We start from the raw sequence: 27,151 nt of genomic DNA, 5'->3' as shown, positions 1-27,151 counted from the left end.
TCTCATCCTCTATTCACTTTCAGAAAAAAGGTACAAAAGCTGTCACAGGGGTGGTACCAGTTCAAAAAGTACACATTTGTACCTAAAGAGTGCGTATAAATAAAGGGTACCGACCCAGTGACGGTGTGTGTTTTGGGTAAACTTTCCCTTTAAGGTTTTAAATGAAATTTTAGATGGGTGTAAGTAAACCTAATTCCTGTCCACACTGTAATTAAACTCTCTCCGATCTTTGTGTCCAAAAGCCGGTGATGATGCCAAGATCCGTGTGTGGCGTATTCCCAAAGGAGGCCTGAAAGAAACCCTAACTGAGCCAGAGTGCGTCCTGCGGGGTGAGCCAGCGCCACACATCACCTCCAAACTTAATTTCGTAACAGTGTTTAATTGACATCTGTTTTGTTCAACGGCAGGACACACGGAGAAGATCTACTCCATCAAGTTTCACCCGCACGCCTCAGGACTGCTGGCGTCCTCGTCCTACGACCTCACGGTGCGACTGTGGAACCTGGAGACGGGTGAGGAAGTCAAGCGACTCGCTGGACATCAAGACCAGGTGAAAGACTGAACTACTGAAGTCTAGTTGTGTCACGTAATCGTGTTATGAGTTACTCAATCCTTGTGTATGTGTAGATATTCGCACTGGCTTGGAGTCCAGATGGAAAACTGCTGGCCACCGTGTGTAAAGATGGAAAAGTGCGTCTGTACGACCCACGCAAGTCCACTTTACCCATTCAGGTCAGGTTCATTAGTAATAAATCAATCATTTAAATCAGATTAAATCCTGTTTTGACTCTTCACTATGTTTTTCTCTTTCAGGAGGGTCCTGGTCCTGAGGGCCAGAGGGGGGCGCGTGTAGTGTGGGTCTGTGATGGCAAATACCTGCTGGTGTCAGGATTCGACTGGTGAGCAGATAACCATCGACCTATACTGTGCAAAAATCAGTACTTGTCTGGTTTTTAAAGCGTCTCTTTCATCTTGTGTACAGTCGCAGTGAGAGGCAGCTGTACCTGCTCTCTGCCGAGTCCTTGGCCACCGTGGCCTCTTCGCCTGCTGATGTATCCCCATCGACTCTTATCCCATTTTATGACCCGGACACCAGCGTCCTCATCCTTACCGGGAAGGTGTGCCAGTGTGGTGTTTATCATAATCCAACATAAGAAAACGTCAGCTATCTTAAAGTAACCACATTATCTGACGATGTGTTTGCAGGGTGACACGAGGGTTTATATCTATGAGATCGTGCCAGAAGCCCCGCACTTCATGGAGTGTAGTAGTTTCAATTCTTCAGAACCACACAAGGTATTGCAGTAATATTTCAGTTTTGTGCATTTTAACAATAACCACTCCTTTTTGTTAATAAAGGCCATCTTTATTGTGTCATCACAGGGGTTGTGTTTCCTGCCCAAGACTGAGTGTAATGTTGGTGATGTGGAGGTGGCCAGAGCCGTCCGACTCGGCAAGAGCACGGTGGAACCCCTGGCCTTCAGAGTGCCCCGTGTCAGAGTAAGAGGAGCAGCGCTGACATCTAGTGGACAGTCGGAGAACACGCTCTTAAGCTGTCACATATTTATGTTTTTTCATCTTATGTCTTCACAGAAAGAGTTTTTCCAGGATGATATATTTCCTGACACTGCTGTGTGGTGGGAAGCGTCACTGACAGCGGCATCCTGGCTGTCTGGATCTGATGGACGACATCGCAAAGTCAGCCTGCGGCCCAAAGATATGACACCCGGTACATCACTAACACACAATCACATCTCTCTCTCTCTCTCTCTCTTTCATTTCCATTACTGTAAAGTACTTCTGTGATACTGTGGTACAGAGATAGTAATACCATCTAACTGATTAACACATTCGTATCATGGTAGAACTTTAAAGAATACCATGATATTACCAAGTTAAATGTCCAAGAACTGTGGTTATACCATGGTACTGGTTTGTTAATATTTTATTTGTGTTTGGGTTTAATCACACAGTGAGCGAAGCCCCAAAAGAAGCTCCTGTAAGAAAATATCTGCCATCTTCTGTCTACCTGGAGGAGAAGACTGATGAACAGAAGAAAGAGGAGGTGTGTGATGGATGGATGGATGGATGGATGGATGGATGGATGGAGTGAACAATGGGAGGATGGATGGATGGATGGATGGATGGATGGATGGATGGATAGATGGATAGATAGATGGATGGATAGATGGATGGATAGAATGATGGATGGATGGATGGATGGATGGGTTGATGGATGGAGAGAATGATGGATGGATGGATGGATGGATGGATAGAACAATGGATGAATGAATAGAACAATGAATGGATGGGTTGGTGGATGGATGGATGGAGAGGACAATGGATGGATGGATGGATGGATGGATGGAGAGAATAATGGACGGAATGGATAGATGGATAAATGGATGGATAGAATGATGGATGGATGGATGGATGGATGGGTTGATGGATGGAGAGAATGATGGATGGATGGATGTATAGAACAATGGATGAATGAATAGAACAATGGATGGATGGGTTGATGGATGGATGGATGGATGGAGAGGAGAATGGATGGATATATGGATGGAGAGAATGATGTACGGAATGGATAGATGGATGGATAGAATGATAGAATTATGGATGGATGAAAGGATGGATGGATAAATGGGTTGATGGATGGAGAGAATGATGGATGGATGGATGAATAGATGGATGGATAGAACAATGAATGAATGGATAGAACAATGGATGGATGGGTTGATGGTTGGATGGATGGAGAGGACGATGGATGGATGGATTGATGGATTGAGAGAATGATGGATGGATGGATGAATAGATAGATGGATGGATAGAACAATATATGAATGGATAGAACAATGGATGGATGGATGGATGGATGGATGGATGAATAGAATGATGGATGGCTGGATGGATGAACGATTGATGGATGGATGGATGGATGGATGATTGATGAAAACGATGGATGGATGGGTGGATGGAGAGGACGATGGATGGATGGATGGAGGGATGAATGGATGGATGGATGGATGGATGGATGGATGGATGGATGGATGAATAGATAGATGGATGGATGGATGGATGGATGATTGATGGATGGATGATGGATGGAAACGATGGGTGGATGGATGGATGGATGGATGGAGAGAAGGATGGATGGATGGATGATGGATGGATGGATGGATGGAAATGAAGGATGGATGATGGATGGATGGATGGATAGATAGATATGATGGAAATAAAGGATGGATGGAAGTATGGAGAGAACGATGGATGGATAGATGGATGGATGGATGGATGGATGGATGGATGGATGGATGGATGGATGGATGGATGGAGAGGACGATGGATGAATAGAACGATGATGGATGGATAGATACAATGAATGGATGGATGGATGGATGGAAATGAAGGGTGGATGGAGAGGACGATGGATAAATAGAACGATGATGGATGGATAGATACGATGGATGGATGGATGGATGGATGGATGGATGGATGGATGGATGGATGGATAGATAGATAGATACGATGGAAATGATGGATTGATGGAAGGATGGAGAGAACGATGGATGGATAGATGAATGGATGGATGGATGGATGGAGGAATAGATGATGGATGGATAGAATGATAGATGGATGGATGGATGGATGGATGGATGGATGGATGGATGGATGGATGGATGGACGGACGGACGGACAGACAGACAGACAGACAGACATAGATATTGATTGATTGATTGATTTTTTTTTTGTATGTTGTTTTATCTAACTGTCTGTTTGTTACAAATGTGTGTTTGTGTGCTGTAGCTCCTCAGCGCTATGGTTGCAAAGTTGGGTAACAGAGAAGATCCCCTGCCACAGGAGTCTTATGAAGGAGTGGATGAAGAGGAGTGGGTGAGTGGAAACCCATCCTAAAACAAACACACACACACACACACACGATTCATACCAAATCCTCATTCCTCTTGTGTGTTTGTGTGTTTCAGGACGACTAATCTCAAGCGTTGCCTTGCGGTCGAGTCAGGGTGCCAACAGCAGTTAAGGCAAATGCCCACTGTGTTCTCGCCATTCCAGGGTGCCAACGTACCTCACACACACACACTCCTAAATCTTCCTTATCTTCCCATATATACGGCCTGCTGATTCACTCACACACACTCTGGTGCCTCTGTTTGTCCCCGAGATAATCACCTGTTATCACTTTGCCTTGGTTTAAATGGGATTATAAATGTTTACTATTAATGCTTGCATAAGATTCTTCATCAATATGTAAAGCTCAGACATTCATCTCAGATGCATGATGCGCACACTGTATGTTTTTATAAACTTAAATTTGTGGAACAGGGTCAGACACAACTGTAATTTTTCAGTGTGAGCATCAGTTTTGTACTCTACATTGTTGAATGTATGATAACTGCATGATAGCCAATGTACTCTGTTTTGTAACACAGAAGATCTCTGGATTTTTCACTGTTGAAAAGTGCTTGTTGGATCTTTTACATTTATATTGTGGTAGATTGTAGGTGTGAGATGCAGCGTTAAAACATTTTTTATTTGTATGGAATGGAACAAAATATCTCTGTACCTCAAAACAAATCATGGGGAGACTGTTAAAACTGGAAAAAATATTTCTTAATCACAGTATTAACACAAATCAATGCATAAACTATTTTAACTCTGAATCAGGTCAGTAAGGTAATGCAATACAACTAATTTTTTTTACTAAAAATGTTTACATGTGCCAGTACAGGAGTCATGCATGTTATTGCACTCCTCCCTTGTGATGTCATGTGTTTGACGTTTGATCATGTATTCATATTTAGACAGTGGATATTATTCGATATTATAGTGGTCTGGTGTTTTTAATATACACGTAATTTGTTACCAATCTTTTTGAAAAAAACGCTTCTCAACATTTTTTAATACTTTGGAGGCAATACATTTTGTGTTTTTAATGGAATCGGTCTTGTGGAGTAAAATAAAAGCTTGATCCTATGATTGCTATGAAAAAAAATAAGTGTTGTGTTTTTATATTTGTTATTTTATTTCACTTAACCCTCATGTTCTGTTAGGAGTTTAGGAAATCCATTTTAATTGACGGTAAAAAAATCTAAGTATATCAAATTAAGTGTATCAGTAATTTTCACACTGTCACAAGGGTCTTTAGAAACTAAACAATAGTTCTGATACACAAAATTTACTATTTAGTACAGCAGAAACTAAGTATGTGACTTTATAATGTGAATTTATTTTATATTTTTTTAATGTAATATTTTATAAAATTATATTAGAAAATAAATAGTATAAATCTTTAGAGTATTATCTTTCAACAGTGTGTGGTTAATATAGTGCTGCGGTTTCTCCACCGTCCAGCAGGTGTCATTACGTTGACGTCACACTTATTATGGTTAAATTCTACGTCATCGCCGCCTTCATATTGGAACTGGCAGGACTTGTAAACGAGAGATTCTTTAGTAATTTAAGGTGTGTGAGCTGGGGTTTTATGTATATTAAAGCGTTTCCACAATTATTGACCAAGACAAATAAGCTAAATCAATGCTTGACAACCTCTAAACGCATCCAATGTGTGCGTTCTGTGTCCTCCGTCCAGCAGGTGTCAGTACCTAAACATCACACTTACTTTTCAAGTGTACGTCATCGCCGCCGCCATATTGGAACTGTCAAGACTGCAATGGAAATCAAATAAACGAGAGATTTTTTTTATTAATTTAAGGTGTGCGAGCTGTGGTCCGACCAAGTACATTTTTTGTGTGTTTAAGGGACGTTTCCACAATTATTAACCAAGAAAAATTTGCGTGTAAATGCATCTCTGTGTCCTCCGTCCAGCAGGTGTCAGTGTGGACCGTTTGTTTCTTCTCTGATCACGTGTGAGTTTCGGCTCAACCTTGATGGAGTCGCACGTGAAATTAGACATCTCGAGCTGATCTGCGTATTTAATATCGCCACAGTACAGATGGTATGTTTATTTATACATCAATGTCTTCATCTTTTATTCTTGTCTGTCAGTAAGCGCTACATGAATCCGATCTTTTCTGGATATGTTATTATTGAACGACCTTGTATCGCAGCTGTCTTCATAAGAATATTTTAGTAGGATTAACTTACATCAGATAGGACGAGTATGGTTTCATAGACGATTAACAGATATTTATTATGGTTTACTTAACTTACCAGACACTGGTTAAAGACACGAGACAAATAAGCAAAACATTTGGAGATGCACATTCTCACCTGTCATTCTCTCTCTCTCTCCTACTTGTATTATCATTTCTGATCGGTTCCAAATTATGATTACAAAATTATTTGAAAAAAGTTTTTTTCCCCATAATATGTCTAAGCTGTCATTTGTTTGAAATTATCTTTACTTTATTGTGTGGCACACAGGCGAAGTATTTGGCTCAGATCATTGTGATGGGGGCTCAGGTGGTTGGACGAGCATTCGCACGAGCTTTGCGTCAAGAATTTGCAGGTAAGTTAGATTAAAAAATGAGTAAAATTATTTAAAAGTGATACAAGTTGTCTGTTTAGGTTGGCACATTTGATTAGTTTATTAATGCATACATTTATATTTCTTTATTAAATGTTACTTTCCATATACTTTTAATAGTATTTCTATGTTTTGTTAATATTTCTCAGATCATGCATCTTAATGTTCCAATGATTGATGTGTCAGAAGCTTTTCTGTGACATCAAAATAGGGATGTGATCTAAAAGATAATAATGATTAATTTTATTATATTAATGATGCAAAAACGTACAATATAACCGTGTTGTTTCTTTGAATGCAGCCAGTCAGGCAGCTGCTCAGGCCAGAGGTCAAGCAGGCAGACAGTCTGCGGCCGCGTCCAGCATCACGGGTATGACAATACAAGAAGCCCAACAGATACTGAACATCTCCAAATTAACACCAGAGGAGATACAGAAGGTAGCATGCAGTTCCTATGAATATAAACTAAACTTTTTAAACTTTTTACTGTCTGCGACTAGTTATTTGATTATATATGATTTTATCTTTTCTTTACAGAGTTATGAACATCTATTTAAAGTCAATGATAAATCAGTTGGAGGCTCATTTTATCTTCAGTCCAAGGTAAGCGTTCACGCAATACTTCATGATGTCATTTATGTCATAAAGTCTTGTTAGACAATTACAAAAACATTGCCTACTAGTGGTTATATTAGATTAGTATTGTTTATTTAAACAAAAAAACACACACACAACAGTTATTGCAGTAATATTGGTATTGTGCATTCTCCTTTCTGATTTCTTGACAGAAATCTATAATAGAAATCTAAAATGATTTAGCCCTGATTTTGTGCTTGTTGTTGAATTGTGTAGGTTGTGCGAGCTAAAGAACGCCTGGATGAAGAACTTTCCATTCAACAACAAGACGAACAGCAGAAAACAAAACCACCTGACCAACAAACATGAGCCTTACCCTCCTAACCCATCCCATTGTAATTATAACCCGAAACCCCAATAAAGTCTTTTTCGTTTTGTACACTAAATTGTCAATCATTTGTTTACTCATCAGATGGTGTCTTACATGCTGGACAGAATAAAGTACACACTGTTCGTAGGGCTAAAATCAGGCCAGCATTTATCTGAAGATTTACCCTCATGTGAAGTCTGACTTTAATGTACATTTTTCAGAATTAAACTTGATTATCATATATCGCTCGCTATTCATTCAAAAATGACCAAGATATGAATTTGGGGTAATTTGTGTACCACTTAACACATTGATATCCTGGTTTAGGTGTATTTGTTTAAAGTTGGATTTACCCTACAAGACAGTGACCCCTTAGGAGTGTTAGACTGCACTTTTTTAAGTGCACTGTATTATTATCATCTATCCATACATACGTGTTTAAAGGAAGGTTTCAGGTTCAAAATTAGTTTCGCTTGGCATTTGTTTGTTGTTTCCACAAAAAGTTATTTTATCGAATTCCTTGGTTTATAAAACAAACTGCATTTACACTGCATTTATCCAGGTTGCATTTATCCAGTTATAGTTAAAGTCTATGATGGTTTAAAAGTTATGCAGGACTTTGCTGTGAAGTGAATTGCACTTTTTGTGGTTTTTAAAAACATAGAAGAGTCTAAATTTATGTAAGATTTATTGTATTATACTAATAAAATTATTTAAAAATATAATTTTATAAATATTTTACATTTAAAAAAATAAACGGCCCCTGGCATTTTTAGCCACGTTTACACACTTTGCTGTATACACCCTTTATACCGAGTAGCGTGAAATGTTCAATTTGTGTTGATATTGGAGTATTTATTACATTTTAGGATGTTAAAGGGATAGTTCACCCAAAAATTTAAATTCGATTAAAAAAATAATAAAAAGTGAACAAAACACAGCTTGCTACACCAGCATTGCCAGCTAAAACCAAGCTGGGAGACCAGCTCACCAGCTTATGCTGGTCTTAGCTGGATTCTTCAGTAGGGAGTGAATGGGGTTATGAATGATTTGGTTATAAAAATCCCTTAAAAAATATCTTCCTTCGTGTTTATCAGAAAATAAAATACATTTATACAGGTTTGTAACCACATTACAAAGAGTGAGAAAATTATGACAATTTTTTTTAGGTGAACCCCTTAAGCAGCTTATTTAGTGCTCATATGTAAGTCTAATGAATATTATACTGTAAAGTAAAAATGTGCTTTTGGGAATGGTTTTAGCAACGGGGATTTGTTTTCACATTATCATTAAAAGTATATAGAATGTGTTATAAAAATAATGACAATTATCCGACTAAAACTTTGAAGGTAAACAGGAATAAAGAAGTCCTGGTTAGAAAAAATTAAAGAGTTATATGTTATATAAATAAAATGTTTAATTAATATTTGCATTTCGATTAATAATCACATATATTTATATATCCATAATATATTCTTATTGACTTAAATATCAGCTGGATGCATCAGGCAAAAATAGTCATTTCCAGTCCAAGGTCGCTTGCAGAACGATGATCTGTGTGGTAACAAATCCAAAACTCTCCACAGACATCAGACATTCAACAAAAGAAGCCACACAACAATATTATCAAATGCAAATTTATTAAACATTTGTTTCTTTTATTCTCATTGACATCCTTATCAATATCGTAATCAAATTCCTCTAAAACAGGAGCACACAGCTATGATGTACCAACTGGAGACTTGTACAGCTCTAAAGTTCTGCATGTTCATCTTAAGAACATGATGCCGGAAAAATAGATATTTATTTATATATATATATATATATTTATTTATTTTTCATATACTGTATTACATCTACTTTTCAACTATAATAAAAGGCACTTGGAAAAAATCAAAATACTGATATTAAAATATCTCAAAATGTGCAAAAAAGGAAAAAATCAAAATGAAAACAGGCCTTTCTAGGCCATAGTCTTTTTGTTAACCCTTTGTGCATCTCTGTGAACTGTGTGTGTTTGTGTGTGTTAGAAACACATTTATTTTCTAAGCAAATATCTAATCATTTATTTTAGACGTGGTGCTTTATTGCCGTACCATATATTTACTGACGGACAACGCGGTTGACATCAGATGCACTGAATATTTAATCATCCCTGCTATAAGATTTATTGCTCAAATCTCAGCAATTGTTTGCTAAGGCGTTTTGGACTCCAGAGTGCTCAAAGGGTTAAATGTCAACAGCTTATTTGATATTGAACATTGATGTAGACCTTGTAGGGTCTGTGTCAAAATCAGCTTTCTCCAACCAGCAAAAAAAAAGCCGTGTGTGAAGCAGAAAGATGGACTCATTTTAACTGCTGGACCATTCGCACCAGATGGCAGACGACTCCGGGCCGGAGCTGCTGACGTTGGCGCGAATCCGGCCCGGAGTCGTCTGATGTCTGGGACAGGACACACTGTTGGTAATGTTAATATATTTAAATATCTGACTTTTGTTGGCAAACATTTATGGTAAACAATGTAAAACTTGATGTTCAGTTGAAAACCATTGGTCAATACATTTGGTTATGTCATACCGAACTATGTTTATATAGACAGAAGACACTTTTTGACATAATGTTTGCTAAGATCTCAAAAAAGCAGTGGAAATCTCCTCCTGCATTTCACTTTCGACTCCTGGGCTGGAGAAAGCTGAGCACAAAGCAGCGAGATCAGAAATGAAGCAACTTCAACATCAGGAAATGTCACGTCAGTAAAACAAAAACGCATTAATTGTATAGTTTCTACACGTAACAAAATATAAACATTATGAAACAAGATTAAACGTTTCGGGGGAGTGTTTTTTTTTTGGGTGGGGTCATGCTGAAGGAAGTGTGACTATTTCACTTGGAATGTAACATTAGTTTGCAGTGAATTGAATGATGTCCAATACGTGTTTTAAGGATATTTAAAAAACTTTTTTTTAAATATGTCTGTTCTGTTACACAAACAATTTACAATAAGTTTGTATTTGTTAACATTAGTAAATGCATTAGTCGACATGATAAAACAATGAGCAATATAGTTATTCAGCATTTATTAATCTTTGTTCAGTTTAGTAATGGCCAACACTGCAAAAAATTATTTTCAAGAAAAAAATTATTTGTGCTTTTGTCTTGTTTTCAGTAAAAATGTAATAAAATTAAAATGCTTTTTCTTGATGAGCAAAAGACCCAAGAAAATAAATCTAGTTTTTAGACCAAAAATATCAAATTTAAGTGATTTTGTGCATAAAACAAGCAAAAAAATCTGCCAATGGGTTAAGTTAAAAATCTTAAACATTTTTCTTAAACACTAAATTCAAGAAAATTTCTATAAAAATTTGCTAACCCCATTGGCAGATTTTATTGCTTGTTTTATGCACAAAATCACTTAAATTTGATTTTGTTGGTCTAAAAACTAGACTTATTTTCTTGGGTCTTTTTGCTCATCAAGAAAAAGCATTTTATTTTTAGATATTTTTACTGAAAACAATACACAAATACTAAGATTTTTTTCTTGAAAATCATTTTTTGCAGTGAATAGAGTTGTTTGATAGTTGTGCATTAACGTTAAAAGTTACAAAAAATGCTATAAAAATTTTGTTCATTGCTAGTTCATGTTTGCTAATGCGTAACTAATGTTAACAAATACAACCTTATTGTAAAACGTTACAGATTTTTTATCAAGAGTGTTTTTATTGATGCATGGGGGATACTTAATTTACATATATTTATTTTCCAAATGTTTCTTGCTTGCATATCCAGTTTAAATGGTACTTACTGCACTTCAATATTAAGGTTGGTTTTGTGTCACATTTGGCACAGTGTCTATAGTTTAAATGTGAAATCAAAGCAGAGACTGGCAAGTTAGGACAGTATTTTTGTGATACACCCAAATCGGTGTAAAGTCAGAGTCTCTCGAGTTGGCGAAAAATATATTTTTTAACAATTGTATATCCTGCTGTGCTACTATACTGCAACTTAGGACAATACTATCAGATATTGGTTCAGCCAGCAGCGTGCAGTACATCACTTGACCAGAAGATGGCAGTACTTGCAAAAGCGCCTTGTTTCTCTATGGGGCGTTAGCATAACTGCTAGCTGAGTTTGTGCCCTCGTCTGACTTAAAACTCAGTGAGTCTTGTGTCTGTAAATCTTAACTAGTCAATGTTTCTATTTCTTTCCCCTTAGAGGACAGATTGTCATTCAAACACTTTGTCTATTTCGAAAGAAATGCGCTTACGTTGCAGTGACACAGCTAGCAGCAAATGCGAGGTTTGTCATGTTACTTGCGATAGCACTGAGCTGAGGAGGTACATTTGCAAGGGGTGCGGTGGGTGAAAGCACTGTTGAACCGTTCGACAGACATTGATTGTCTTTGAAAACAATACAAGCAGATAACCAAGCTGCTATTGCCCGACCTCAGCACCTCTTAGCAAACGTAGACAAGCTTGTGTAAGTGAAAAAGCATTGAAGATTTTTATGTCTTTACGTCTTTTCATAACGCTTGGAATGGCTTAAGGATTTGTTCGTTTAAAACATTTCTTCCTGAAGAATAATATAAGATTCTGTATTTAGTGTGTCAAATACACCATTGTCCAAAAATACGTATAAATACATGAAAATGGGCTCATGGAGCAAGAACTGCCATATCAGTGCTCTTATGAACGGACAACAAAAGAGTAGCAGATAAGAAACGGTATGAAACAAAGGTGACCTTTCAGAGTTTTAACGCTAGGTTTGTTTTCTGCCTCAGTAAACTGTAACCACAGGAAACAGGTAAAAGTATCAGACGCAGGTAGTGCAGAAATGCAAAGTTAAAGAACAGAGTGACTGCATTTGCTTTGTGAAAACCCCCCACATGCTCGCCTTTGACCTCTGACCCCCGTTGTTACACCCCCCCACCCCTGTCGTTCCTCTGGAATGCGGGGCTCAGTTGACCACAGCCGGCTTCAACACAACCTGACCGGAGGGGATGACCACCCAAGACAGGGGGTCGTGGGATGTTCCCGTAGAAAGGTTGAGTACGCCCCCGTGCATCTCATCCTCACCCTCAACACCTCTGGCCTTGCCCTTCCCGTGGTCCCTGCGCTCCGAGGCCAAAACCGGTACAACGGGTAGCCCGAGTGCAGAAGATGAGAAGGCGTGAGACAACAGGGAAGATTTGGCCAGGCCGAGCGGGGAGCCGGCGAAGGACAGAAGCCCAGCTGGAGGGGAACTCGGGCAGCCCAGATTGCTCAAGTCCAAGGGGCGGGGACTTAGGGGTATTGAGCCTCCCAGACCCTGCAGACCATGGCTGCCCAGGAGAGCAGCTGCCGCCCCGGGAATGATGATGTGGGCCCCATTGACGTAAGTCAGCTCGGATTCTTTAGCCGACCCGGGCTTCAACAGCGAGCCCACGCCTCCCGGACCTCCCTGTTCCTGGGCAACAAAATGCCCGTGAGCCTTAATGTGCTTCCTTAGAGAGCTGGGATCTGTGTAGCGTTTCAGGCAGCCCACCATTTTGCAATAATAGGGTTTGTCCACGTAGTGGGTGCGAGTGTGCTTGAAGCGGTCACTGGAGTTGGAGTAACGCTTGTTGCAGCCCTCGTAAGGGCAGATGTAAGGCTTCTCACCTGAAACGCAAGCATTGAGTTAGCAAGTCCTCAAAGCACGTATAATGACATATGGAGTAACCCTGCATGTTGTGACGCTGACCTGTGTGCGAACGATTGTGAATCTTGAGGTTTTCAAGACGCGAGAAGCTCTTGTTGCAGGTGGGACAGCGGTGAGGTTTCTCGTTGGTGTGAGTGCGGATGTGGATCAGCATCTTGTACCTTACGAGGTTAGAGATATGCAATACGTTAGACAAATTAATATTGAATGATTCTCCCAAATATTCAAATGACTTAATTATGTACCAGGCCAAAAAGTATCTGTACAGTAGTCCATACGACACATGTGCTGTAATCCAAGGCTTTAAAAGAAGACCAACTATTTACTGAGAATCTTTTTCTCCATGAATCGACTACAACAGTCTTATTGACTTCAAAAATGGTATAAACACACCTTGCATTGAAGCCCCGCCCTTTGCGGGCACACCCCTCCCAGTGGCAACAGTACCCAGAATCCTTTTCAGGCTTCACGTGAAAGTCATTGACATGGTCCACCAAGTCTTGCAAGGAGTCAAAAAGCAGGTGGCACTGTAAGGTGAAAACTAAGTCAGATCAGGAGTACGGTAAATGTTAGCATCTCTGTTTAACCGGATTCTCATTTCTCACCTTTCTCCACCGACAGGCCAGCTGTTCATCCGCGGAGAGGTCCGGAGAAGCTCGAGTGTCCTTGGGTTGCCGAATGAACATCGAGGAAGGCAGGTGAAGCCCTCCTCCTGCTCCAATGGGCACAAAAAACTGGAAAGCTTGAGAAGTGGCCCCGCCCTCTACGTAACGGATGTGAGCCGAGTCCTGTGAAAACAAAACCAGGAAAAGATAAAGGTAAACATAATTATTGCCACCAATTCGTCTGTTTAACACCAGGCCAGCAATTGCAGTAATTGTTGTTAAAGTGACAGTAAAGGCAAAGCTACAGGAGGTCTGTGTTCAGTAATGGCTCGCACAGCATGAGACCCTTATGAGTATTTTGCTGGATGCGTTGCCCCCCTCACCCCCCGTTTCTGCCTCCAGCTGTGCTGTTATGAGCTAATGCCTCGCTGCACTTTCTACACAAACACAGACTTCTGACTTTATTAGGATTGAGTTGAGCAGTTAAGACCCAACGAAAACAAAGAATCACATATACACAATTTCATACATAGTACTTGATTAAGCAGAAATGCCTCCTTATAGAAGCGGCGGGTGACGTAATGTTGTAGGTTGACCCGGAAGTTAGCTTCATGTGGGTTCCCTCCGAATTTTTTCATAGGCTTTAGGATTATTGCGAAAAATAAGCTCTGTGATCAACAAAAGGCTATAATACTAACAAGTCCCTTATCTTGTCCCTCAAGATAGTCTTCACAATGACCACAACTCTTTGGTTATTTTTTTGCGCAATGCTAATGGTCTAATCAGATTCAATGGATTATGCTAAGCTATGCTAAAAGTGCTAGCGCCAGACCCGAAGATCAGCTGAATGGATTCCAAAATGGTAAAAATCAAATGTTTAACTCTAGGGGAGCTGGAAAATGAGCATATTTTCAAAAAAAGTGGAGTGTCCTTTTAACAAACCACACCATTTAAGGTCTGTGGCCATATGTTGGTCTTCAAATCACTAACCCTTAAGTATAACGAATAATAATAGTACTGCTTGCCATTTGTGGACACAAAAGAGTTAATGAGAAAATAAACTATGACTGTAACCGGACAGTGGCTTTCCGTGGAGGTTTCAGCTATGTGAGAAATGCAAACTCATGGAAAATCTCATAAGACGTTGCCGATTCCCAGCTGTACCATCACTGACCACAAGAATCGTTGTTATTTCCCGGCACCTCAAGAATTGGTGGCAAGTACTTGAAACATACTCACAAAATTGCATTGCGTCTCCAGTAAACGCACAGCCAGCAATTCAATTGTGTGAGAATTGAATTAAACAGAGAGGACTGTGTGTGGCTGTACCTCGCCGTAAATCTGATTTAACCCCGTACATCAGCTCATGAACTGAGAAAGAGAGATGCTTGTGTGAAGACACACAGGGGGTGTCTGATAAGATACAACCCCGCCCAGATCTGGGTCACTGGGGGTCACACATCTGAATGCATCATGTTGAGGGCGTGGGTGCGAAGGGGGTTGCCCTGTGCATTTAATTTTGATGACTCAAACAGAATCAAAAGTCATTCTTGGTTTATTAGATTCTGGTGCTGATCATCGTCTTTCTTGTTTGGTCACTTTCTTGTTTGAGAGTCTGCTCTGGCTGTTAGTCTTTTGCTGTTTGTTTTCTATTAGGTTCTAATGCATCTGTTACACAGCTTTCATACTCAATAAAATGATTTTGATCTCAAATAAATGAAGACTTATCTAAATAAAGCATCTTACCCCATGAAAGACCGGAGCCGAGCCGTGTCCGTTGGTGAGATCTGGAGAGCAGGTGGTATTGCGAGAGGACGGTGACATACTGAGGTCCACAGCGGAGGGTGAGGGGGTCTCAGACTTTTCCTGCAGGACACCTGCTGACAAACACCAGATCTCTAATTTTACAACATCCTGTAAGTTACACCGCACACAGGCCTGAGGTCTGTTTTTATTTTTTTTGTGATATTTACCTGTGTGTGGAGAAGCAGGAGATGCTGGGACAATCACGGCTGTACCATCGTCTGCCATGCGTAGCTGGCCGGACCCCTTGGCATGCATTGGAGAGGGCGTGAGAGCAGACGGGGATCTGGTGCCTCTGTCCCGCCCATTGACCCGCCCCCTGGGCACTTTCAGGTCCAGTGGCTCATCTAAGGACAGCATGACAGCATGTGGTCCTAAGCCTTCAACCTTCACAGAGAAGAGAGAGAAGATGAGGTGAAGATACATACTCATATTCCTGACGTTTATCAGCAATGCATTTGTTGCATATATATATAATACAGTTAAAGGCAGGGTGCATGATCTTTGAAAGCCAATTTGGATATCTGAAATCACATAAACAAACACGCCCCTACCCCAATCAAATCTGGACCTTCTTTTGATAGACCCGCCCCACACATACACAACCCAGACAACGATGTCATTATAACCCATCTCATTTTAAACACTCAAAAGTGCAAGAAAGTTTCCTTTCTCCGTTTTCATTGTCTTGCTAAACCCGCTGAAAAAACATCCCAGACCTTACACAATGACTTCCACTAGCCCTCATTCTTTTCAGCCTCCGACACGCACAAACTGTCCCGGCAATTACACCCATTAGAGTTTCCACATTCCTCACGGGTGCGCACAGCCGTCCTTGTAATACACAACATTTACAAATCCTCTAAGCTTGGTTTCTCTTCCTTCTACATGACCCCAAAATGTACGCTCATACATGCCTTATGTCATATAGAAAGCGGCCTTTGATAGACGTTGACTTGTATGCACATGTGGAAGGTCTGCGAGGTCACGGCAGGGGTCACGGAGTTCAGAAAACCGCAGAGGGGGGCAATAACCAACAGATAACTGCAGTCACAAACACAGAGCTGCATTATCAACAAGATATGCGTCTTTAACCCACACGCACAGAGCATCATCCATGTGTCCTGAAATGATCTGTGTCGTCCTCTTCTAGCCCTGTTAACAGCTATAAGTCTTAAATCGTCCAGTTTTTGGTCTTTAATGAAGCGCCAAATGGATCAGACAGCTAATGTATTGTCGGAAGAATGAAGGGGTTGCGTCACAGCAAAAGTTAATGTGCAATCTGTAGTATGTCTGTTTTTGTGTCCTGAAACAGTGAGGTCACGTTTGCACAGTGAACTTGTGATCTTTCAGGTGCGGTTGGAGGTTTGAGATATGTCTGCTATGTTAAGGTTTTGGGTTTGGTTAATGATTTTCACACAGTTGTGTGTTAAAGAAGAGAAACAAAACAAAACAAATATACCACCGTTTTTTTAACTGTACTATATGAACTCCTGTGAAAATTCTAATCTGAACCAAATGGGTTAAAAGTCAACATGAAAATGCGTTTACTGTACAACGCTCTTTTAAGATCTCAGTAGTTGTCAGAGTCGATGGTGTGTAGTGGGCAGCGCTCCGACATGTGGTGCTTTCGCACTTTCGGTGACCCGAGTTCGATTCCCGGCTTTCCTTTCTTTAACTACCTTACTGTTAATAAAGGCAAAAATGGCAAAAAAATAAATAAAAAAAAGGAACAAACCCAGCCGCTGGTTTAAGTTGACCCCAAAAATGTCTATATTTGACCCAACCATGGGCTAAAACAATCCAGCATACGTTCATTTATAACGCAATGGTTCATCCCGTGATCCAACATTGGGTTAAAAATAACCCAGCATTTTTAGAGTGTAACGTGCATTAACGATTGACATCAAAAATGTGTTAATAAATGTAAATAAATTAACATTAAGCAATATTAATAAATGCAAATATTATTCATGATTTGTTTATATTAATTAATGTTAACAAATGCAACCTTATTGTCAAGTGTTACTGATGCATTTTAGAGTGAAACTTAAACCGAATATGTAAAAAGTGAATTGTTGGAGGGTCAATATTAAAGCCACAATATGTAGGATTTTCACCATTAGAGGCCACTATTTCACAATAACACAGTAACGATAAAAAGGCGAAGCTTCACGATGTTATGAAGGAAAGTGGAAGAATGGGAGATGTTGTTTTCACCATCCAGAGACGTATAGAATTGACTAATCATGATCACTGATGAAGTAATGAATAATTGTTTTTTTACCTACGTTTACCATTGTAATGAATTAGCTGAAAGGCACAACAGCTGCGTTTTAGATGTTGTATAATTCAGCATGTGTCCACTCGTGTTGCCATAGTTTCTACAACTGGAAATCAAGGACAGCTTGGATATTAGGTTACTAAAATTGACTAAAAATAGGAATTTCTCTAGATTTACAAGTGCTTGGGAACTTTTGGGATAATGTAAGTACACAACTGCATTAAATATATCACATTGTGCAAGTGGGTTTTTGATATTTTATTACAAAAATCTTAAATTTCGTCGCTTTAATGTTAAAAAATTAAATTATTTTCAGAGTTGCTGTACGGTATTATATTTTGATTAAAACAAATGTGAAGAGGACTAGACTCTCGCTAGAGTCATTTACAATAAGATCAGAAATATGGGAGTTGATTTATGTTGACTAACAACTTGATGTCAAAGAACTTATTTTAAGCTTAACAAATAACTTGTAATTCTTTCGTTTTTTAGATGGTGAATCTTTAATCTCTAAAGAAAAATACATCATCTCAGCAAAAGTATTTTTGCTGAACGTAAGGTACTGTAAAGAAGCTTTATTTGAAGACTACGTTGGAGATTATAGGTTTCGGGTTTCATCTGACAGGGTGTTTATTAACCCTGGTCTTGGTTATCTGCCCTGCACAGTTTAGTTTAGTGCTAACACACCTGCCTGTAGTTTTTAAGTGAACCCAATGACCCTGTTTAGGTGCATTAGGTGTGTCTGGTTAGAGTTAAGAGATCATTTATCAAAATATCTTCTTTTGTGTTCATCAAAGTAAAAAATTATGACAGAATTTTTATTTTTGGGTGAACTATCCCTTTAAACCCAACCTGTGTTCACACCAGCCACGGTAGAGGCGTCAAGCGCGAGTGATATCAATGTTAAGTCAATGTAAAGACGCGCTGATGTGTGTCTGAAGGGATCGCGGCATGAATGAGCGCACGGTGCGTTAGAATGGCACCCTCATTCGCGCGTCTAGCGCCAATTGAGCTTTGCCGCGGGAAATGCGCAAGTTGAAAAATGTGAACTTCGGTGGAAAAAAACGTGCCACGTTAACCAATCAGGAGCTTGCTCTAGTAGTGACGTGATTACAGGAAGCGAGCAGAGTCGCAGAAGCCCCTCCCATGACGCGAATTTCCGTGTGAATGTCTCGATGACTAGAAATGAACGCGCGAATGAAGTGAGAACACTCAAATGTTCAAGTGTCCAACTACAAATTTGACGCCTCAAACGCGTCTGGTGTGAACCCAGCATCATAAAGACTACACTGCCTCCATGTCCTCCTTTGACCTGCTGACCCAGAGAATTATGGGAACTGTAGTTTTAATAGTAAACTGACTAAATGAGTTGTATTTCCTAGCAAATTTTGTATCATGTCATGTCTATTCATTTTGAATACAAATAACACCGATTTGTCTCCGTCAATGTGAGTAAAGGAAATTTTCCCACAAATAATTCTGACATTTTGCTGGCTATCATGTCTGCTCATCTTCTAAATACAACCATTCTGACCAGTTGACCGCCAAAGCACATTTTAAACAATGATAAAACATATAAATAAAATTAAAATCAACAAGTAAAACAAAAAGGTTTTGAGTAGACTATATCAAAAAAGTAGCCCACCATTATGGTAGCCCTTGCTCACAAAAAGGTTGAAGGCCCCTGCTTAAGACTGTAAAGTTTATCAGCTGGTGCCCCTAGTACAGATAGAAGACGACGACAAGATAAAGATCATATTAATGTCTACTTTATTATCTCTCACAGAAGCAGAAAGGTTTTCTTTCATATTCCTGAGTTACCACATGGCCCGGTCCAGAAGAACTCTTAACAAAAGACCTCCTCACATAAGCTACTATGGCTCCATGTGTAAACCATTATTGGGCCATGCCTAAGGACAGCTGCAATTAATCATCTCTTCCCCATTTTAATTACCCCCCCCAAACACACACAAGGATTTCTGAGACTCTTCAGGAATGGCACAGTTCAGCCAACCAGAGGAGTCGGATGGAACGTTGCAACGTTCTGGGAGTCTGTATTTGGTAAACTTTTACTGCTTGACAGTACTTGATGATGAATGGTTCTCAGTTATAGGACAGGTCAAGCTTGTCTTCTTTTTGACAGGTGACTAATTTATTGGGTAAATCGTGTGGTGTCATACGGTTTATGGTCATGTGATAACATCAGTTCTTCAGGCGTGCGTGGAATGGTTGCATTCCCTCCCCAGGGGTAAAGATCATCCAAACTTATCCACTGCAAGCCTGCATTAAAGTCCAACAAATCTTAAAAACTGTAGTCCCTAAAAAATGGAATAAGACATTAAGATTTGTTTCAAAAAATATATTTCTACTTAACTCTTATGTGTTTATTATGTTTTAGGTAGATTTTTAACATTTGTACCGGACAAAAACCAGTTGCACTAAGAATTAAAGGGAAATGGGCGAGTTCCCGTCACTCCGGAGGTGCTTTGATGAGACGGTTCCAAGCGGTAACACTTCAATGTGAAGTTTTGGGAGAGGGTGTTGCTTTGCCCCATGCAGACATTTCAACCCTGCAGTGGGGTTGGCAAGGTTTTAAAAGGCAGCATTGTTCCTCTCCCCTGCCGAGTAAACATGGGCTGAAGGAGAGCGTTTGGAACAAGACGTTGAATGAAATGTTTGTGCCTTCGCCGTGACCCCGGCAGCCAGAGGCCACCTAACCACCTCTACAAGCGAACTCTCGGCCCCTACGGAAGTCGCCAGACCTTCAGGTTCCTGGCTAGGGTGATGGTGGGCAAAGACCAGGGTCGGGACATGGCAGGGTCAGTGGGGGGTGTGGTTTTTACTGACCCCACGAGGTCAAACTGCAGGTCTGTACTAATCTGATCCTAATTAACCTGCAGCTCACCACAGGTCAGGATGCACTTAGTGTGTTCAGTTACTGCCTTTAGGTCACGTCAAGAGCGTTTTTATTTATAGCTCGGGTGCACAAAAACGCCACCACAATGTTATGTCTTTCTAAATATGAGTCACCAATTAAAGAAATATGGCACAAGATAATTAATATTGTTCATACTTTGTAATTGTGAATGTTGACTGACAGAAAGTACAGTACAACTCATTTAGGTGGTATGACCAAACTACATTTCCCATCATCCTTTGCACAAAAATGATAAACAATCCAAGTCAACTACACTCCTAATGGAAATGCATTGCTCTTCAGTTTGTTACAGCTTTATATTTTAGGGAAAAGAGAAAAAGAAATGCATACATTTTCTGACCAAATTCACATTATGTCGTTATTCTGATTTTCAGAATCATAAAAAGGAAGATCGCATGAGGATTTGAGTGTAGCGCATGATTGCGGGTGATAGCAGGATTTATTGGTGCATAACAGCGGGTTTACGATTGTGTGTTTCGTGAGCCAGCTGCTGGGTGAGAGTGTGAAAATGCATGTGTTTTTGAGCGCGAGTCTCTTTGTATTAAACTCTCGAGTGTAACTCTATATTCCCGGCGTTCCAGCTCTGGGAGGTCGTCTACAGGAGGTCTCTTTATCCCCTACAAACACACAAACCAGTTTCAGCTCACATTCATGAAGCTGTGGGGTTTCTAATGACAAAAACATAACCCCAGAGTGATGTTGTTTCATCTTTGGCACAGCATCTTAACATTATTTTAAGGGCATTGGACCTGCGGATGTGCATGGACCTGTGTTTGCTTTCTATTAGGTTTATAGTTCTGGTGCAGTACATACAAAGGCTAGGGTGTTCTGAGTGGTTGCTAGGGTGTTCTGAGTGCTTACTAGGGTGGTTGGGTGTTGTGAGAGATTATTGGGTGTTCTTTGTTATTGCTCGGGTGTTCTGTGTCATTGCTCGGGTGTTCTGAGTGGTTGACGGGTGTTCTGAGAGGTTGCTAGGGTGTTCTGAGTGGTTACTAGGATGTTTGGGTGTTGCAAGAGATTACAGGGTGTTCTGAATGGTTGTTTGAGTGTTCTTGTCATTGCTTGGGTGTTCTGAGTGGTTGCCAGGTGTTCTGAGTGGTTACTAGAGTGTTCTGTGCTGGTTCTTGGGTGTCTAAGAGGTTGCTAGGGTGTTCTGAGTGGTTACTAGGGTGTTTGTGTGTTGCGAAAGATTACTGGGTGTTCTGTGTCATTGCTCGGGTGTTCTGAGTGGTTGTCGGGTGTTTGAGTGGTTACTAGGATGTTCTGAGTGGTTACTAGAGTGTTCTGGACCGTTTCTTTGGTGTTTTAAGGGGTTGCTAGGGTGTTCTGAGTGGTTGTTAGGTTTTTTGAGTTGTTGCTGGATTTTCTGAGTGGTTACTAGAGTGTTCTGTGTTGGTTCTTGGGTGTTCTAAGAGGTTGCTAGGGTGTTCTGAATGGTTGGTTGAGTGTTCAATGTTGTTGCTAGGGTGTTCTGAGAGGTTGCTAAGGTGTTCTGAGTGGTTACTAGGGGGTTTGGGTGTTGCGAGAGATTACTGGGTGTTCTGTGTCGTTGCTCGGGTGTTCTGAGTGGTTGTTGGGTGTTTAAGTGGTTACTAGGGTGTTCTGAGTGGTTACTAGGGTGTTCTGGACCGTTTCTTTGGTGTTTTAAGGGGTTGCTAGGGTGTTCTGAGTGGTTGGTAGAGTGTTCAATGGTGTTGCTAGGGTGTTCTGATTGGTTGCTAGAGTGTTCTGTGCCATTGGGTATTCTGAGTGGTTGTTAGGTTGTTTTGAGTTGTTGCTGGATGTTCTGAGTGGTTGCTAGGGTGTTCTAAAGGATTGTTGAATGTTCTATGCTGGGGTGTTCTGAGTGGTTGCTTGTGCGTTTTGAGCAGTTGCTAGTGTGTTCTGGGGGGTTGCTAGGGTGTTCTGATCAGATACTATGATGTTCTGATTAGTTGATGGGGTGTTCTAAGCAATTGCTTGGGTGTTCTGAGTGGTCGCTATGGTGTCATGAGCAGTTGCTAGGGTGTTTGTTACTAGGGTGTTTGGGAGATTACTGAGTGTTCTGAGTGGTTGCTATGGTGTTCTGTGTCGATTCTCTGGTCTTCTGAGAGGTTACTAGGGTGTTCTGAGTGGTTAGTAAGGTGTTTGGGTGTTCTGAGAGGTTGCTAGGGAGTTCTGAGTAGTTGCTGGGTGTTCTGAGTGGTTGCCATGGGGTTCTGAGTGGTTACTAGGGTGTTTTGTGTCTTTGCGCATGTGTTCTGAGTGGTTGCTAAGGGTGTTCTGAGTGGTTGCCTGGTTTTCTGGGTGGTTGCTAGGGTGTCTTGAGTAGTTGCTGGGTGTTTCTGATCAGATACTAGGATGTTCTGATTAGTTGATGGGGTGTTCTGAGTGGTTGTTAGGGTGTTATGAGCAGTTGCTAGGGTGTTCAGAGTGGTAATGGTGTTTGCTTAATGCTCCAAGTTTCCTTTTCTTAATGTCCTAGACTAGATATGGTTCTAGATATAATTCGCCTTGTGAGCCCCATTTAGGATAAGTCTATAGATTTTTGTCTGTTTTATTGTGCGCCAAGTAAAAATCTGGCAAAACATTCACCTCTTTAACACATGAAAGATGTTATTCAGAACTGTAGATCAAATATGTCAAACAACTTATTAGTAATAGCAATCAAGATGTTTGCTTAGAAAAATCAAAAAGTGTTAATAGTACCAGCGTATATCAATAAGCAGCTTAATAAGGCGAACAAAATTGAGTAAACAGTATAAAAATGTAATGTAATCACACGAATAAAAGAGACTCAGCAAATGAATCATTAACTGCCTCATTTAGCTAAAGACTGTCTGTGTGATTGCATGTATATTTATAAGGCAACCCACACACTCACTCCATGTCAGCTTTGACAACAGCAGCGATGCATTCTGTCTGAATTTAATGTGGTCAGCTGGTTAGAAACATGGGCTTTAAATGCAGGTGGTCAGCAGGTGCCCATGTTTTGGGTTATCAGCATTGTGTCCACAATCATGAGCTCTACCGAGTGCTTTCACGACAACTTGCAGGTGATGAAACCGGTTGAAACTCTACACCACAGGTCACAAATGTCTTTCCACCCGAAACAAGAGGCTTTTTCTGAAAGACGCCCCCCCCATTTAAAGGGTTGTGTCTAAACCTGCTTCATTTTCACACTGAGGGCGGGGAAGCATGGGGGGTCATGTAAAAATAAGTATGTAAATATGTGGTTTTGTGTTACACTTCAGTAAAGTATTCGTCTTTGAATGACATAAGAGCGAGTAAATAAAGACAAAAGGTTCATATTTGGGTATTGTAGCTCTTTGGGAATGTATGGTGTTGTGGTTAACCATTGAGAAACTCAGATGTTTCTCTCTTTGTCATTCCCTCAGGCAGACTGACCCTACCTCCCCTGACGAGTCTACGCCCAAACCATAGTATGCACTCACCCCCCCTCCCCTGGCACATACACATAACACAGAGTCCAGAAGCTGAGAGATTTTTTCCTCCGTCCCACCACCCCCTCCACCTTCAGCCGGTCTCCTTCTCAGACAGGAAACCTCAGTTTCCACTCCACCTCCAGAGGGCCCCTCTCTCTCTCTCTCTCTCTCTCTCTCTCTCTCTCTCTCCTGCTGGCCTCCTCTCTCTTCATCTCTCTCTTTGGAGTGTCTTCTCTCACCCCTGCTGTTTTCCCATCATCTCCCCCTCCCTCAAATTGTGTCTTTCTCCATACAGTTCACGGGGTGCAGTCTTTACACAAACATATCACATCCATCTCCACCTCTTATATTTTCAAGAACTCGAATCGATCTGTTTACGTCTAAGGCGCTTCCACTAATGCAGCCTGAAATGTGAGTGCCTTATTTTTTTTGGTGTCTTCCTGTAAAAAGAGCGACGTACGCGATGTTACGTAATAACCCAAAACAGAGGAAGGGGAGAAACCCAATTGGATAAAAGAAGAAAAACAGCGAGGACAGAAACGGCAGCCGCACAAGTCGTTGAAGGATCCGGGGCCAAGCGTAAGCGAGAGCCAAACGCCCAGAGCTGCCAGGCGATGAAACCAGTCCAATTTCTAAAAAGCGGGAGGGAAGGAAAATAACAGGAGGAAAGAGAAAAAGATGCAAAGCGGAGAGATGTTTTTTAAAATCTAGTGAGATGTCTATATGTGTGCTGCCTATATTTAAAGTTACTGTACTTCTACTGTAACATGGCATCCGAGCTAAAATAACATAAGTGATGAATTTGTTCTATCAGATTAGACTCGAATAATACTTTTTGTACTATCAAAAGAATATTCAAATTTTTCACTAAAATTGTCGCAATGCATTCTGGGATTTCCACTAAGATTGTCGCAATGCATTCTGGGATTTCCACTAAGATTGTCACGATGCATTCTAGGATTTCCACTAAGATTGTCGCAATGCATTCTGGGATTTCCACTAAGATTGTCCCAATGCATTCTGGGATTGCATTATCTAAAAAATGGTGCTGCCTTTGGGATCGTTCAGATAGATTTGAGCGCAAACGAATCCGAAACAAATGGCACGTTCATTTAGGCGCTGTTATACCTGGTTTTAAAATGCATTTCGGTCGATCAGATCACAAGTGGACGAGAGAGACAAATTTATATTTACACTTAGTATTTTAATCCATCTCTTTTGTCCACTTTCGACCGCTTCTGTCCTGATTACTGAGGGGATGGTCCGACTGCTTTCGTTTAAACGCGAGCGGGAGAAATGACGGGTTTAAATTGACGCAAACTAATGTTATGTCAAAGTTCGTTGCTTGTGTTGTAAGTAAACATGCTGCACAGAGTTTTGTAGCAATTGATGAAATAAGATCGCACAACTTTGCTAAATTACTTTTTTAAAGAAAGCCTAAAGATCATGCTGTACACTGTGTGTTCACATTATAATTCATGTCCAATATAAAAACATTGTGTTCGGTACATTACATTAGATTAATAGGCGGAGACTAGGCAGTCTTTTGTGGCTGCTCAAACACATTCGAATCGGCCGAATGCGTTTTCGTCTATCTCTAAATATGCTTGAAAGTGGTCGAGCTTAAAACGTTTTACACCCCGTTTACACCTGTATTTAGGTGTATAGCCTCTTTTTACAACATTATGCCTAATGTAATTGTACATATTAGTGCTACATGGTATTAACAAAAAATCATTATACGTCACCTTAAATTGTGCGATAAACTATACGGTATACTGTGCGATAATGCTTTAAGTTTGTCGAATCAATTTTAACGTATTAAATTTTGTTTAAAAACTGAAAATCAAATAACAAACATAACACGTTTGGAAGTATTAAAAGTATCACATTCAAAATATTCAGTCATCGCAAACCATTGCGATATGCACCGATATATTGCTGGCTACGATATATTGCTGGTTTTGATATATTGTGCTGCCCTAATACCAGTGGCGGCTCGTGAAAATAAGTGTACGGAGTGTCATGTGTGTTGCTCGTGTTTTCAAAATATGTGTTTGTTGGGTCATGTAAACCATGTGCATCACCTGTTTTGTCAAAATAAGTGCCTGCTGCACATGCGTCAAAACCGTTTATGATAAAATAGACGCTTACATTCACAAAATACACGAAAGCCACTCCCTTAACACTAAACTCTGATTACGCATGAGATTATGCGAGTATCTGGCAAACACGAGCATCTCTTTTATCATAAACCCTTCAGACGTGTCTGCAGCAGGCACTTATTTTGACGAAACATGTGATGCACATATCAAATTATGACACACACATGATGGCTACATACATGTTGTGACGAACTTCGCATCATGCGCCCTCGAAAAGTCAACGGCCGCCACTGCCTAGTACATACAGTATATCCGACTTATTACTTTAAACTGACATCGATTAGGCATGTTAAAAGTATTTTATTAAATGCCAAAAACATCCTTCTAGCACATCTACATAGATCGCACGCTTACAGCAATGAAAATAGCACAGATGTGAATGGTTAAAACAAGGTTATCTTACCTTCAGAAACATCTTTTAAACTGAGAGTGAGCCTTAAAATACTAGGCAGGCGGCTCAATACAATACGTTTACGAAAGAGAGAGGAAAGGAGGCAGATGAGGTAAAGAACTGCAATAGCAGCCCACCAATGGCCTTTAGCCAGAAATCTCAGACACTAAGGAATTCCTCACAGAGGGGTGGAAAATAAGGAAGACGGGATGGGAAGACGAAGAGAAATGCATTGAAGAAGGAAGTATGACCCAGGGGAGACGCAAGCGAACCACAAGCAGAGGCAGTTTAACAAATATTCCAACACCTCCAACCAAACAGTCAAAGCACTGTAGTGAGTCAGTCGAGTCAAGCTGTTTATTGTCATCGTGCAGACAATATTACATTATGCCAATGACATTCATGA

General features: G+C 40.4%; 3 protein-coding genes across 4 annotated transcripts in view; 2 read left to right on the top strand and 1 right to left on the bottom strand.

Annotated features, from left to right (window-relative positions):
* coro7 (coronin 7) overlaps positions 1-4,720 on the top strand; it is a 192,673-nt gene extending 187,953 nt beyond the window's left edge. Inside the window, exons 18-28 of the mRNA XM_065253134.2 lie at positions 243-329; positions 408-550; positions 628-732; positions 814-899; positions 983-1,118; positions 1,207-1,296; positions 1,384-1,500; positions 1,594-1,729; positions 1,974-2,065; positions 3,811-3,897; positions 3,990-4,720. Coding sequence (XP_065109206.1) covers positions 243-329; positions 408-550; positions 628-732; positions 814-899; positions 983-1,118; positions 1,207-1,296; positions 1,384-1,500; positions 1,594-1,729; positions 1,974-2,065; positions 3,811-3,897; positions 3,990-3,998 — 1,088 coding nt within the window. The 3' untranslated portion in view covers positions 3,999-4,720. The remainder of the gene's footprint in view (positions 1-242; positions 330-407; positions 551-627; positions 733-813; positions 900-982; positions 1,119-1,206; positions 1,297-1,383; positions 1,501-1,593; positions 1,730-1,973; positions 2,066-3,810; positions 3,898-3,989) is intronic.
* Positions 4,721-5,843: 1,123 nt separating this feature from the next.
* pam16 (presequence translocase associated motor 16) lies at positions 5,844-7,533 on the top strand. The gene is made up of 5 exons (XM_065253186.1): positions 5,844-5,980; positions 6,409-6,493; positions 6,813-6,949; positions 7,049-7,114; positions 7,364-7,533. Exons 1-5 carry the CDS (start codon positions 5,978-5,980, stop codon positions 7,454-7,456), a joined length of 384 nt encoding a protein of 127 aa, XP_065109258.1. The 5' UTR covers positions 5,844-5,977; the 3' UTR covers positions 7,457-7,533.
* Positions 7,534-12,128: 4,595 nt separating this feature from the next.
* glis2b (GLIS family zinc finger 2b) overlaps positions 12,129-27,151 on the bottom strand; it is a 37,799-nt gene continuing 22,776 nt past the window's right edge. Inside the window, exons 2-7 of one of the 2 annotated variants that reach the window (XM_065278151.2) lie at positions 15,713-15,929; positions 15,486-15,619; positions 13,740-13,922; positions 13,528-13,661; positions 13,177-13,295; positions 12,129-13,094 (exon numbers count right to left, since the gene is read on the bottom strand). In XM_065278151.2, the coding sequence (XP_065134223.2) occupies positions 12,412-13,094; positions 13,177-13,295; positions 13,528-13,661; positions 13,740-13,922; positions 15,486-15,619; positions 15,713-15,902 (1,443 nt within the window). In that variant the 5' untranslated portion in view covers positions 15,903-15,929 and the 3' untranslated portion in view covers positions 12,129-12,411. The remainder of the gene's footprint in view (positions 13,095-13,176; positions 13,296-13,527; positions 13,662-13,739; positions 13,923-15,485; positions 15,620-15,712; positions 15,930-27,151) is intronic. The other variant, XM_065278152.2, reaches the window with a different exon arrangement.

The sequence above is a fragment of the Paramisgurnus dabryanus genome, chromosome 3, assembly GCF_030506205.2.
Source record: "Paramisgurnus dabryanus chromosome 3, PD_genome_1.1, whole genome shotgun sequence".
In the NCBI taxonomy this organism is placed as follows: domain Eukaryota; kingdom Metazoa; phylum Chordata; class Actinopteri; order Cypriniformes; family Cobitidae; genus Paramisgurnus; species Paramisgurnus dabryanus.
This window is presented reverse-complemented; position numbering and strand designations above follow the sequence as displayed.